The 13,376-nt window shown below is 51.6% G+C and overlaps 1 protein-coding gene across 1 annotated transcript in view; it reads left to right on the top strand.

The window, feature by feature from the left end:
• Positions 1-13,376, top strand: part of LOC141051175 (uncharacterized) — a 223,470-nt gene that overhangs the window by 142,526 nt on the left and 67,568 nt on the right. The window contains 1 exon segment of the mRNA XM_073548040.1: positions 1,259-1,467. Coding sequence (XP_073404141.1) covers positions 1,259-1,467 — 209 coding nt within the window.

Raw genomic sequence — 13,376 nt, 5'->3', positions numbered from 1 at the left:
TATGATGTATAAAGGGCTGCTGGTTTACAGCCCTCTGCAAAGCCCCCCCTATGTGTTCCGTCCTGTAATGGCTTTACACAGGCAGGGGGGAGCCCTCCTCTTGTCCAGGACAGAGCACATGAGCGGAGGGTGAAGGGGAGCTTTGCAGAGGGCTGTGAACAAGCAGCCCTGAATGTATCATAGGGAGCCAGGATCCGTTCTGCTCCCAAGGGGGCACGACCTCCTTAGTAACCAATGAAATCCTACTATTTTCCTGTCTGTAAAATTACTCATCTAGAAAACAAAGTTTGAGAATAAAAAAAAACTAATTTGATCAGAATTGTATATCTTAGACTCATATGGTGTATTATTAGTGATAAGCAAACCTGCCAATGTTCAGTTCAGGCAGGTTTTTCCCGGATGCGAAAGATCCAGGAGCAAATTGCTAGAGGCAAAACATCCAGGGATGAACTGCTGGGGGCGAACTGACAGGGGGTGAAACATCCGGGGGCGAACTGCTGGGGGCGAAACATCCGGGGGCGAAACATCCGGGGGTGAACTGCTGGGGGCGAAACATCCGGGGGCGAACTGCTGGGGGCGAAACATCCGGGGACGAACTGCTGGGGGCGAACTGCTGGGGGCGAAATATCCGGGGGCGAACTGTTGGGAGCGAAATATCCGAGGGTGAACTGCTGGGGGCGAAACATCCGGGGGCGAAACATCCGGGGGTGACCTGCTGGGGGCGAAACATGCGGGGGCGAACTGCTGTGGGCGAACTGCTGGGGGCGAAACATCCGGGGGCGAACTGCTGAGGGCGAAACATCCGGGGGCGAACTGCTGGGGGCAAACTGCTGGGGGCGAAACATCCGGGGGCGAACTGCTGGGGGCGAAACATCCGGGGGCGAACTGCTGGGGCGAAACATCCGGGGGCGAACTGCTGGGGGCGAAACATCCGGGGGCGAAACATCCGGGGGCGAAATGTGCGGGGGCGAAATGCGCGGGGGCGAAATGCGCGGGGGCGAAATGTGCGGGGGCGAAACAACCTGGGGGTGAAATGTTCGGGGGCGAAGTGTACCTGGGGGCGAACTGCTGGGGGCGAAATGCTGGGGGCGAACTGTGGGGGCGAAACTTCCAACTCCCAGCTCATTCAATATCAAGCTGACATTTCGCATACCGCAGTAGAATTTCTGGACCTCAAACTTACATTAGAGGGTTTGCATGTTTCTACCAACTTATACCGCAAACCGACAGCTACTAATAGTTTATTGCACTTTACTAGCTTCCATCCCAGGCACCTGAAAGACGGTATTCCCACAGGTCAATTCCTCCGACTGAGACGCAATTGTAGCATCATATCGAATTTTCAGTCTGAAGCAAGAAAACTGACGGACCAGTTTAAACTTCGTGGTTATCCTAAAAGGACTATCTCCTCAGCCTATCAAAGAGCAAGAACTAGTACACGCTCAGAATTACTTCAGAGGCATCCACGTGAGTCTTCCAGACCTTTAGGCATTGTTGCCACCTTTAATAACCAGTGGCAGGACATACGTAAAATTCTGGATCAAAGTTGGGGAATTTTGTTGAGTGAACCTAAATTGTCACCACATATTTCAACGTCGCCCAGCTTGATAGCAAAGCGAGCCAGAAATCTGAAAGATTAGTTGTGCCACAGCCATTATGTGCGCCCAACTTTCAGACTAAACAGAGGGATTAGGACCTATGGTACCTACCCCTGTGGTAACTGTAACGTATGTCAAAACATGATTGCCCGGGACGGTCTCTCAATAACTATTTCTCCTTTCCAGATTAGGCCAAAGAGGACCTTTTTCAACTGTAAGACCCGTTGCTTGGTATATGCCTTAAAGGGAATCTGTCACCCCTTTTTTTGGCCTTTCAGCTGCCGGCATAGACATCGGGGGCTAATCTACAGCATTCTGTAATGCTGTAGATAAGCCTCCGATGTAACCTGAAAGAGAAGAAAAATTCGTTATATTATACTCACGGAGGTGGGCGGTCCCGTCCGGCGCCTCCCTTCTTCATGCGATGACGTCCTCTTCTCCCGTCCTGTAATGGCTCTGGCGCAGGCACACTGCTCGGCCCTGTTGAGGGCAGAGCAGAGTCCTGCAGTGCGCAGGCGTTGCAAGAGGTCTGGCGCCTGCGCACTGCAGAATTCTGCTCTGCCCTCAACAGGGCAGAGCAAAGCTCCTGCGCCGGAGCCATTTCAGGACGGGAGAAGAGGACGTCATCGCATGAAGAAGGGAGGTGTCGGACCGGACCGCAACACTCATCGGACTGGACCGCCCACCTCGGTGAGTATAATATAACGTGTTTTTCTTCTCTTTCAGGTTACATCGGAGGCTTATCGAGAGAGAATCCTTTAATCGTCCCACCATGGGGAAATTCAGAGCATTACAGCAGCAAGGCAGGAACAAGAATAGATACAGATGCATAAAGGCATTACATTGACAGTAGGTAGGTACATATACGAAGAAAAAAAAAAAAATGTAACCGGACTGTCACAACTTTGGATCTATCAGTTCTCTGTTTGGGTCGTTCTCCGTTTTGGACAGTGCTGGTTATACTGCCTAACTGCAGCAGGAAGGAAGGACTTTCGATAGCGCTCCCTCTCACATTTAGGATGAAGTAGCCGGTCACTGACAGTACTGCACATCTTTGTCACGGTCTCATGCATGGGATGGGAATCATTCTGCACCATGTAACTCACCTTGGCCAGTATCCTCCTGTCGCCTACTTCCTGAACTGGGTCAAGGGGGCATCCCAGGACAGAGCTGGCCCTTCTAATCAGTTTGTCCAGCCTATTCCTGTCCCTGGTTGATATGCCACTACCCCAGCACGCCACACCAAAGAAGATGACTGATGCCACAACAGAGTTGAAGAAGGATGCAAGGAGTGCCCCTCTAACTCTGAAGGCTCTCAGCCTTCTGAACAGATAAAGCCTGCTTTGGCCCTTCCTGTAAAACACTGCATCCAAGTGATGGGCCCAGTCAAGCTTATTATTGAGGATCACACCAAGGTACTTATAGGTGTCGACTATCTCAATGTCATTTCCCTGAATGTTCACCACTACTGGTGGATTTTTGCCCTTGCGAAAGTCCACCACCAATTCCTTGGTCTTCCCGGAATTAATCCTAAGGTGGTTCCTCTGACACCACTCCACAAAAGCTTGGTTAGTATCTCTGTACTCTCTTTCATCTCCTCCTGTGATGAGGCCTACTATTGCAGAGTCATCAGAATACTTCTGCAAGTAGCAGCTAGATGAGTTGCACCTAAAATCTGCAGTGTACAGTGTGAAGAGAAAAGGGGCAAGAACTGTACCTTGAGGTGCCCCTGTATTGCAGATCACTGTGTCTGACACACTGTCCCGAACCTTTACAAACTGAGGTCGGTTCGTGAGGTAGTTAAGGATCCAGGTGGAGAGTTGGAGGTCCACACCAACAAGGCCCAGCTTGTCTCTCAGTAGACCTGGCTGTATGGTGTTAAAACCACTAGAGAAATCGAAGAACATTATTCTCACAGTGTTCCCAGGTTTCTCCAGGTGAGAGAGAGTCCTAGCTAGAAGGTGGATAATGGCATCATCCACACCAATGCCCGGCCTGTAGGCAAACTGGAGAGGGTCCATATCCGAGCTCACTAGAGGACGGAGACGTGTGAGAACCAATCTCTCTAGTACCTTCATCAGGTGTGATGTCAATGCTACAGGTCTATAGTCATTAAGGTCTTTCGGATAAGGTTTCTTCGGAACTGGTACCACACACATAATTTCCACAGTTGTGGTACTATACCCATTCTCAGGCTCATATTTAACAGATATGTAATGATCTCACTCAGCTGGTGCCCGCAGGTCTTGATTAGCCTTGCACTGATGCTGTCAGGACCTGCAGCCTTCAAAACTTTGATCTTATTCAGTTCTTTTGCAACCTGGGTACTTGTGAAGAACAGACCCTGGCTCAGTTGACAAGTTGCAGCAGGGGGTGAGGTTATTGTAGCAGAGAGGTGTGAATGGTATGCAGGGGCAGGAGCAGCCAGTGTGTGATTAAATCTGTTAAAGAATAGATTAAGTTCATTAAGCCCCTCTTTGTCTACAACCATCCTGGAGACAGTCTGTCTATGCCCAGATATAGACTTTATGTTATGGTCGGCGGAACGCACCAGATATAAAATAATAAGAGGTGCGTTCGCCGCCCCGGGTCCACCGTGCGGTAGTTGGTAAGACCGCTGCTGGGCAATGGCAGATGCACCAGAAGGTGAAGTAGTGCGCACGGGTTAACGTCACCCGAACGCTAGGAGCGGCTCTGTTCAGACACAGAGTCGCTTGCCAGAAATATATACAAAGGTGCTGGCCCTGTTATCGTCACAGGAGTCAGCGTGTGGCGTCGCAGCCGCGAACACCAATAGCTGCTGTTAATGCAGCGCAGCGGCAACTATAGCCGAAGCGTCGGCGCCGAGGACCGGGCACCGACGGACGCTAGTGTAGGCGAAGAAGCACTGTGGCGTAGCTTGCCTCTACCTGGTGCTGACCTAAGAACACACTCTGTCACCAATCGTATTATCCGAGGGAAGGGGTTTCATAATGAGTCAGCCACCAGTCCATGCATCCGTCACCATTCACACACATAGCAAGATAAGTCTTCACTAGCGCATCGCCGAGCCGCCCTGCGGGCTTTTTATAGCGATGCGCTTCCGGAACCTTCCATTAGCTTGGGAAGGACCAATCAGATCCGACGCAGGACCTGAGCATGTGACCCCTGCTCTCCAGTGAGAGGTCAAGTTGCGGGCATGCCCAGTAGCACGGCATGAGGACTTAGCCTCAGGAGCGGTTCCCTGCAAAGCAGGTTGTGCTGCCATTGCTGCACCAGAGGTGGCAGCAACATCCAGGCTGCCAGAGCGAGTCTGAGCAGCAAGCCTGGCTCGCCGTGTTTGCTGAGCAACACCCGGAGCGGTCGAGGAAGAATGGGAGACCGCAGGATGTCTGGCTCTCGATTCCCGCTGTGCAGTGCCAGGAATCCGACGCCTAACATTACCCCCCCAGGGCCCCCTCCCCTCTGAGCCTCACTGCGCTCAAAAGCCGCGATCAGGAGCGGTGCATGAATGTTCTCCACTGGCTCCCAGGTCCGAACCTTGGGACCATGACCCTTCCAGTCCACCAAATAAAACTTTTTGCCACGGACAAACCTGCGCCCCACGATGGCGTTAACCTCAAACTCGTCAGACGATAAGTCTGATGACCCGGTGGATGGTTCAGAAAACCGGACCATGTGAACTGGTTTGAGGAGGGACACATGAAACACGTCCGATATGGCCAAATGTGGAGGAAGAGCCAGGCGGTAGACCACTGAGCTAAGTCGCTCGAGGACCTTGAACGGTCCAATGTAACGTGGTGTGAATTTGGGAGACTCGACCCGCAGTTTGATATTCCGGGTGGAGAGCCACACCATGTCGCCAGGGGAGAAGCTTGGTGCGGGTCGCCGATGCGTGTCGGCGGACGCCCTCATCCTTTCTTTAGATGCCCGGATAGCATCCTGCGTGCGATCCCAAATGTCCCGGGCCTCCACTGCCCAGTCTGCCACCCTGGAGTCAGCGGAGGACACCGTCATTGGGACAGGGACGCGAGGGTGTTGACCATAATTTAGGAGAAAGGGCGTCTGACCAGTGGAATCGGCCACCGCATTGTTTAGGGCAAACTCAGCCCAAGGCAGCAAGGATGCCCAGTCATCATGCCTGGCAGAGACAAAATGTCGTAGATAGGTGACCAAGGTCTGATTGGCCCTTTCGACCAAGCCATTCGTCTCGGGATGGTAGGCGGAAGACAGATTTAGCTCGATGCTGAGTAAGCTGCAGAGCTCCCTCCAAAAACGAGACGCAAACTGGGGACCTCGGTCACTTACGATTTTGTCCGGCATACCATGTAAACGGAATACATGCTTAATGAACAGGACGGCCAGACCTCGGGCGGAGGGTAGGCGTGCGAGTGGCACCAGATGTACCATTTTGGAAAAATGGTCGGTAACCACCCAGATGACCGTACTGCCACTGGACTTGGGCAGGCCAACTATAAAGTCCATGCCCACCATTTCCCATGGTCTATCCGCTACTGGCAGGGGAAACAAGAGCCCCGCCGGCCTCTGTCTAGAGGGCCTGTTCCGGGCACACGAGACGCATGCTTTCACGTATGCCTTGACGTCTCGAGCCATATGCGGCCACCAATATGACCTTGCCAGGAGTTCGGTGGTCCGTTTATTACCAAAATGGCCACCTAGCCTGGAGGCATGTGCCCAGGCAAGAACCTCTGGCCGTAGCCGAGGGGGCACTAAGGTCTTGCCTGGCGGTACCGACTCGAGAGCGATAGGAGCCACGGTCGTAAAACTCTCCGGAGGGAGAATTAACCGAGGCTCCGCTTCTCCCTCCTCCGCTGTGACCACCGAGCGTGAGAGGGCATCTGCTTGGACGTTCTTCTCCCCGGAGAGGTAGTGTAGGGTGAAGCGGAAGCGAGAAAAGAAGAGCGACCACCTGGCCTGACGGGAATTCAGGCGTTGGGCCGTCTGAAGATAGACCAGGTTTTTATGGTCCGTGAAGACCTGAAAGGGGAACCGGGCTCCCTCCAGGAGATGTCTCCACTCGGAAAAAGCCAATTTCATGGCCAGCAGCTCCCTGTCGCCGATGGAGTAATTTTTCTCCGCCGGTGAGAAGGTCTTAGAATAGAAGAAGCAGGGATGCTTCCGACCTTGAGCATCCTTTTGGTAAAGGACTGCTCCTGCACCGACGGAAGAAGCGTCTACCTCAAGGATAAACGGCTTATCCACATCGGGACGGTGTAAAATGGGAGCGCCTGCAAAGTGGGACTTTACGGAGGAAAAGGCCTTAGAAACCTGTTCGGTCCACGCCTTAGGATTAGCTCCTTTTTTCGTGAGAGCAACCAAAGGAGCTATCAGGGTGGAAAAGTGGGGTATAAACTGGCGATAATAGTTAACGAACCCTAAAAAGCGCTGCACCGCTTTAAGAGAATGGGGTTCCTGCCAGTCCATAACCGCTTGCAGCTTGGCCGGATCCATAGCCAACCCCTGGGCCGAGATGACGTAGCCCAGAAATGGCAAGGACTCCTGCTCGAACTGACACTTCTCCAGCTTGGCGAACAGGGAATTCGCCCGTAGGCGGTCAAATACCCTGCAGACATCTTTCCGGTGAGTGGGCAAATCTGGCGAAAAGATGAGGATGTCATCCAGATAGACCACCACCGAGGTAGAAAGCATGTCACGGAAGACGTCGTTGACGAAGTCCTGGAAGACAGCGGGCGCATTACAAAGGCCGAAGGGCATGACCAGATATTCATAATAGCCATCCCGAGTATTAAAAGCTGTCTTCCACTCGTCTCCCTCGCGAATACGGATCAGGTTGTATGCCCCTCGTAGATCTAGCTTAGTAAAGAGTCGCGCCCCACGCACCCTGTCGAACAACTCGGAGATCAATGGGAGAGGGTACTTATTCTTTACCGTGATGGCATTGAGACCCCGGTAGTCGATGCAAGGGCGTAACTCTCCGCTCTTCTTCTGAACGAAGAAGAAGCCTACCCCGGCCGGTGACACCGACTTCCTGATAAAGCCCCGTGCCAGGTTCTCCCGGATGTATTGGGATATTGCCTCCGTCTCCGGGAGAGATAATGGGTAAACACAACCTCGAGGAGGTTCTGTGCCTGGCAGGAGGTCAATCGGGCAGTCATAGGGACGGTGCGGCGGGAGTGTCTCCGCAGACTTCTTAGAGAAGACGTCCGCATATTGATGGTAAGGTTCAGGGAGCGTGGAGAGGTCTGTAGGCAGCTCCGTAGACGCTACCTGAAGACTGTCCCTGAGACACCTACCCTCGCAGTCCTTGCTCCAGCCCAATATTCTCCCCGAAGCCCAATCAATGTGAGGGGAGTGACAACGAAGCCAGGGAACCCCAAGGAGTACCTGATCGATGCCATGAGGCATAATAAGCAAGGACAGGGTCTCCCAATGTGAGGGGGACATGGCGAGACCCAGTGGGACCGTCTGATGGGTCACTCGAGACGGCAATGGTGCCCCATCCACCACCCTGATGGTCAGAGGTTGTGGGAGTAATACCAGAGGGATAGTGTGACTCTGGGCAAAACTCGAGGACATAAAGTTCGCCTCGGCCCCGGAATCCAGAGTGACCTCTGCCTCCCAGGTGGAGGAACCGTTATCTAGGGTACCCCGGAATACCGGCTTAGGCGAAAAGGACTCCATCTGGGACTGGCCACCACCTACAACCATGGAACGGGGTCGTCCCTTCAGCCGCTGAGGACATGTGCCAGCCGTGTGGCCAAAGTGTTGGCAGTGATAACAGCGCACGGAGCCCCGCACCTGACGTGGCTTAGTGCCGGTGCGAGATACCTCCATGGGCTCGGTGGAGGGAGACTCCTGTGCGGAATGGCTCAGCGGTTCGGTAAAGGTGGGAGCCAGGTTAATTTTACGTCTGGATAGAGTCCTCTCCAACCCGCGCTCCCTGAACCGGAGATCAATACGGGTGGAGACGGTGATCAATTCCTCCAGAGTTGTGGGAATATCTCGGGTAGCTAGAGCATCCTTGACGTGCTCAGCTAGGCTTCTCCAGAACACTGGGACTAATACTTTGTCCGGCCACTCCAATTCGGAAGCCAATGTCCGAAACCGGACAGCATAATGGCTAACCGAGAGTGACCCTTGTGTTAATGACAACAGTTGGAGAGCCATATCGTGCGTGACCCGTGGTCCTAAGAAGACCTGCTTCAGAGCCGCGAGGAACTGAGCAGGCCCCTGAACCACAGGATCATCACGTTCCCACAATGGCGTGGCCCACTGCAATGCCCGGCCAGACAATAAGGAGACAATGAAGCCCACCTTAGCCCACTCTGTAGGAAACCATGCAGCCAGCAACTCCAGGTGAATGGAGCACTGACTGACGAATCCCCTACAGGTGGCGCTTTCACCCGAAAACTTATCGGGGAGCGGGCAAGAGTGTGGGTACAAGTGAGACGGCCTCAGCGACCATCTGGGCGGCAGCTAGCGCAGCATTCGCAGCTGAGTTGGTGCTCTCGATAGCCGCCAACCTGCTCTCCAGCTGCCGAATGTAGCGCTGCAGCTGCTGCACGTCTGCCATTGCCAGCCAGACCCTGGCGCTAGTGTAATGTTATGGTCGGCGGAACGCACCAGATATAAAATAATAAGAGGTGCGTTCGCCGCCCGGGGTCCACCGTGCGGTAGTTGGTAAGACCGCTGCTTGACAATGGCAGATGCACCAGAAGGTGAAGTAGTGCGCACGGGTTAACGTCACCCGAACGCTAGGAGCGGCTCTGTTCAGACTCAGAGTCGCTTGCCAGAAATATATACAAAGGTGCTGGCCCTGTTATCGTCACAGGAGTCAGCGTGTGGCGTCGCAGCCGCGAACACCAATAGCTGCTGTTAATGCAGCGCAGCGGCAACTATAGCCGCAAGCGTCGGCGCCGAGGACCGGGCACCGACGGACGCTAGTGTAGGGGAAGGAGCACTGTGGTGTAGCTTGCCTCTACCTGGTGCTGACCTAAGAACACACTCTGTCACCAATCGTATTATCCGAGGGAAGGGGTTTCATAATGAGTCAGCCACCAGTCCATGCATCCGTCACCATTCACACACATAGCAAGATAAGTCTACACTAGCGCATCGCCGAGCCACCCTGCGGGCTTTTTATAGCGATGCGCTTCCGGAACCTTCCATTAGCTTGGGAAGGACCAATCGGATCCGACGCAGGACCTGAGCATGTGACCCCTGCTCTCCAGTGAGAGGTCAAGTTGCGGGCATGCCCAGTAGCACGGCATGAGGACTTAGCCTCAGGAGCGGTTCCCTGCAAAGCAGGTTGCGCTGCCATTGCTGCACCAGAGGTGGCAGCAACATCCAGGCTGCCAGAGCGAGTCTGAGCAGCAAGCCTGGCTCGCCGTGTTTGCTGAGCAACACCCGGAGTGGTCGAGGAAGCATGGGAGACCGCAGGATGTCTGGCTCTGGATTCCCGCTGTGCAGTGCCAGGAATCCGACGCCTAACATTTTAGACCCTCCCAGACTTCATGGATCCTTTTCTGTGACAATTTCAGTTCAATCCTTCTCTTATAATTAGCCTTTCCCTGCCTGATTAGATACTTCAGATCCTTCTGAACCTCTTTCAGCCTGCTCTTGTCACCTGATCTGAAGGCCAACTTCTTCTCTTTGAGAAGAGCCTTTATTCCGGGGCTGATCCATGGTTTGTTGTTAGAGAAGCACCCCACTACTTTTGTGGGTACTGTGTTGTCTACACAGAAATTAATGTAGTCCGTTATACAGTGTGTGAGACCTTCCATGTCATCACCATAGGAATCTTGCAGCACTTCCCAAGTGGTTGTTTCAAAGCAGTCTCTCAGAGCATCATCACTCTCCTCAGTCCATATCCTCACTGTGCGAGTGACAGCAGGTTCTCTCTGTACAAGTGGCTTGTACACGGGTTGGAGGTGCACTAGGTTGTGATCCGATCTTCCAAGGGGCGGTAGGGCTGACGAGGCATATGCCCCTCTCACATTGGCAAAGAACAAGTCCAATGTTTTGTTGTCTCTAGTGAGGCAGGTAACATACTGTGTGCAACTGGGTAGTATGGATGCTGGAGACACATGATTGAAGTCTCCCGAAACCAGAAGGAGTGCTTTGGTTGAAGGGACTGCATCATGCTCACTGTGGATTGTAGGACCTCAGTGGCGGCATCAGCTTTCGCAGAAGGGGGGACACATGCAGCTATCATGATTACATGCGATAGTTTCCTCGGTAAATAAAAAGGTCTCATGCCCACAGCTAATAGCTCAATGTCCTTACAGCATGTTTGCTCTTTGACCACGATATGCCTAGAGTCACACCATCTATCATTCACAAATATCGCCAGCCCTCCGCCTTTCCTCTTACCGCTCTCCCTTGTCCTGTCCGCGCGAATGAGTTTAAAGCCATCCAACGAGACAACAGTGTCCGGAGTACCTTCGGTGAGCCAGGTCTCTGTAAACAGCAACATGCTGCTCTCCCTTAATTCCCGATGATGTCTGGTCAGCGCCGAAAGTTTGTCCATCTTATTCCCGAGTGATCTCACATTGCCCATAATGACGGAAAGAAGAGCAGGTCTATAGCGCCTTCTTCTAGCTTTCCTGAGGGCTCCAGCTCTGCAACCTCTTCTCTTAGTCCTCCTTATTTCTGGTGGAATGTCCTCTGGTCTATTAGCAGCATGCTGCCTTGCTGTGTCCCTAAGCAGCAGTATAGCTTCTCTGGAGTAGACAATAGGGTCTTGTTCAGTTCCTGGATTTCCCAACACAATAGATCCAAGTAAAAACAAGGTAAAAAGTCCATCAAAGGTCCAGGTCCTCTTATGGTTTTCCATAGTGCAATGTCCCTTTGGAGTAACAATAAAAAAAAGAGAAAGGAAAAATAGAAAAAAGGAGAGCAAAGAAGGAGCTACTGTAACAGGCTGCCACTCCAGCGGCGCCAGGAAGCATTACAGAATGCTGTAGATAAGCCCCCGATGTCTATGCCAGCAGCTAATAGGGGAAAAAAAGGGTGACAGATTCCCTTTAATCTGTGATTGTCTGATATAATAAGTATAATTATAAGTTATTTTTCTTATCTTGCAAGTCAGATCGTTGGCTTATCTACAACATGATAGAATGCTGTAGATAAGCCTTGAAAGGCGGTGGCCGCATCTTATATTGGCAAAAACAGCTGACAGGTTCGCTTTAAAGATCTTACATAGTATTTTTTTTTAAATTGTTATATCCACAAACTGTGGGGATCTAAGTATAGACCAACAGTATTGACCAATATTAACTCATTCTTTGTGGGTATGCAAAGGACCATAAAAAAAATTTATGTACCCAAATCACATATTCATAAAGAACATACAGGTGCTTCTCACAAAATTAGAATATCATCAAAAAGTTAATTTATTTCAGTTACTTAATCTTTATCACAATAAGAAGTCCATATATTTATACAAAAACCATATATAGGGTCAACACTTCCAACTAAATAGAATATAACCATAGACCAGGCTACAGTATTGTCCATTAACAAAAGAAGTGAAACCCTAAGGCTACTTTCACACATCAGTTTTTTGCCGTCAGGCATGATCCGGCTTTTTTTAGAAAAAACGGATCCGGCATAAATTTTGGAGAACTGTAGAAACGGATCCGTTTTTTTGCTGGATCCGTCTCTGTTCCTGGGGGCTGGCCAATTGGATCTGAGCATGCGCAGACTTAAAAAAACCGGATCCGGTTGCTGGATCCGTCTTTTTCTGGATCCGGCGCCCATAGACTTTCATTGTAGCAAAAAGCTGGAAGCGCCGGATCCGGCGCTTCTGGCTTTTTCGCCGGAGACAAAAAACGTTACAGTAGACGTTTTTTCAAGACGCCGGAATGAGACAAGTTGCCGGATCCGGCAAAAAACGGATGAAACGCAATGCCATCCGGCACGATCCGGCGCTAATGCAAGTCAATGGGGAAAAACCGGATCCGGCATTGCATTTTGCCGGATCCGTTTTTTCCAAAAAAAGCCGGATCGCGCCTGAAGGCAAAAAACTGATGTGTGAAAGAGGCCTTAATTGTATTTAAAAGTAATCGCTAATTGAACAATTTTTTAAAACCAATTAAAAAAAAAAAGTAAAAAGTGCTGAAGATGGAAGTACACTAACTCAGATGTACAAATTACAGGAAATGGTCATACAGCTGTATTATGGTGGTCACAAGTCTAGATATTTTGAAAATACAGTGTTGTCATATGTGCAGAAAAATACACATATCCAGCGTCGACTGGCCCACCGGGGAACCGGAGGATTCTCCGGTGGGCCCTGGCATCTGGTGGGCCCTGGCACCTGCTGGCATACAGGGTCAGCAGTTGCCTAGGGCCCCCGCTGCTCCAGGAGCAGCAGCGGGTGTCAGGAGGCAGGAGCCCCTGTCCCCGCTGCTAAAGAGAAATGAATATTCACTGCGAAGCAGGTCTCCACACCCCCAGAGGCCCCGCCCCCAGCCCAGTAAGCCGCTCTGCATCAGGGCCGGCGCCGCCCTCAGGCCCCTCTGCTCCTGGCTCACAGCCAGTGCGCGATGACGTCACTACATCGCGCACCCACTGTGTGTCTGGCAGAGGGGGCAGCTCCTGACACTGAAGCCGGGATCAGCGTGGGAGCGAGGAGGAGAGGTGAGTATTGTGTTTTGTGTTTTTTTTTTATATCTCTCTCGCTCTCTCTATCTATCTATCTATCTATCTATCTATCTATCTCTATTTCTCTATATATCTCTCTCTCTATCTATCTATCTTTTTATCTCTATCTATTATCTATATCTATCTATCTCTATATCTATCTCTATCTAT

Source organism: Dendrobates tinctorius, unplaced genomic scaffold (genome assembly GCF_039654945.1).
Source record: "Dendrobates tinctorius isolate UK_male_01 unplaced genomic scaffold, ASM3965494v1 ptg000155l, whole genome shotgun sequence".
NCBI classification, from domain to species: Eukaryota; Metazoa; Chordata; class Amphibia; order Anura; family Dendrobatidae; genus Dendrobates; species Dendrobates tinctorius.
The sequence above is the reverse complement of the archived record's forward strand: the minus strand, read 5'-3'. Positions and strand labels throughout refer to the sequence as shown.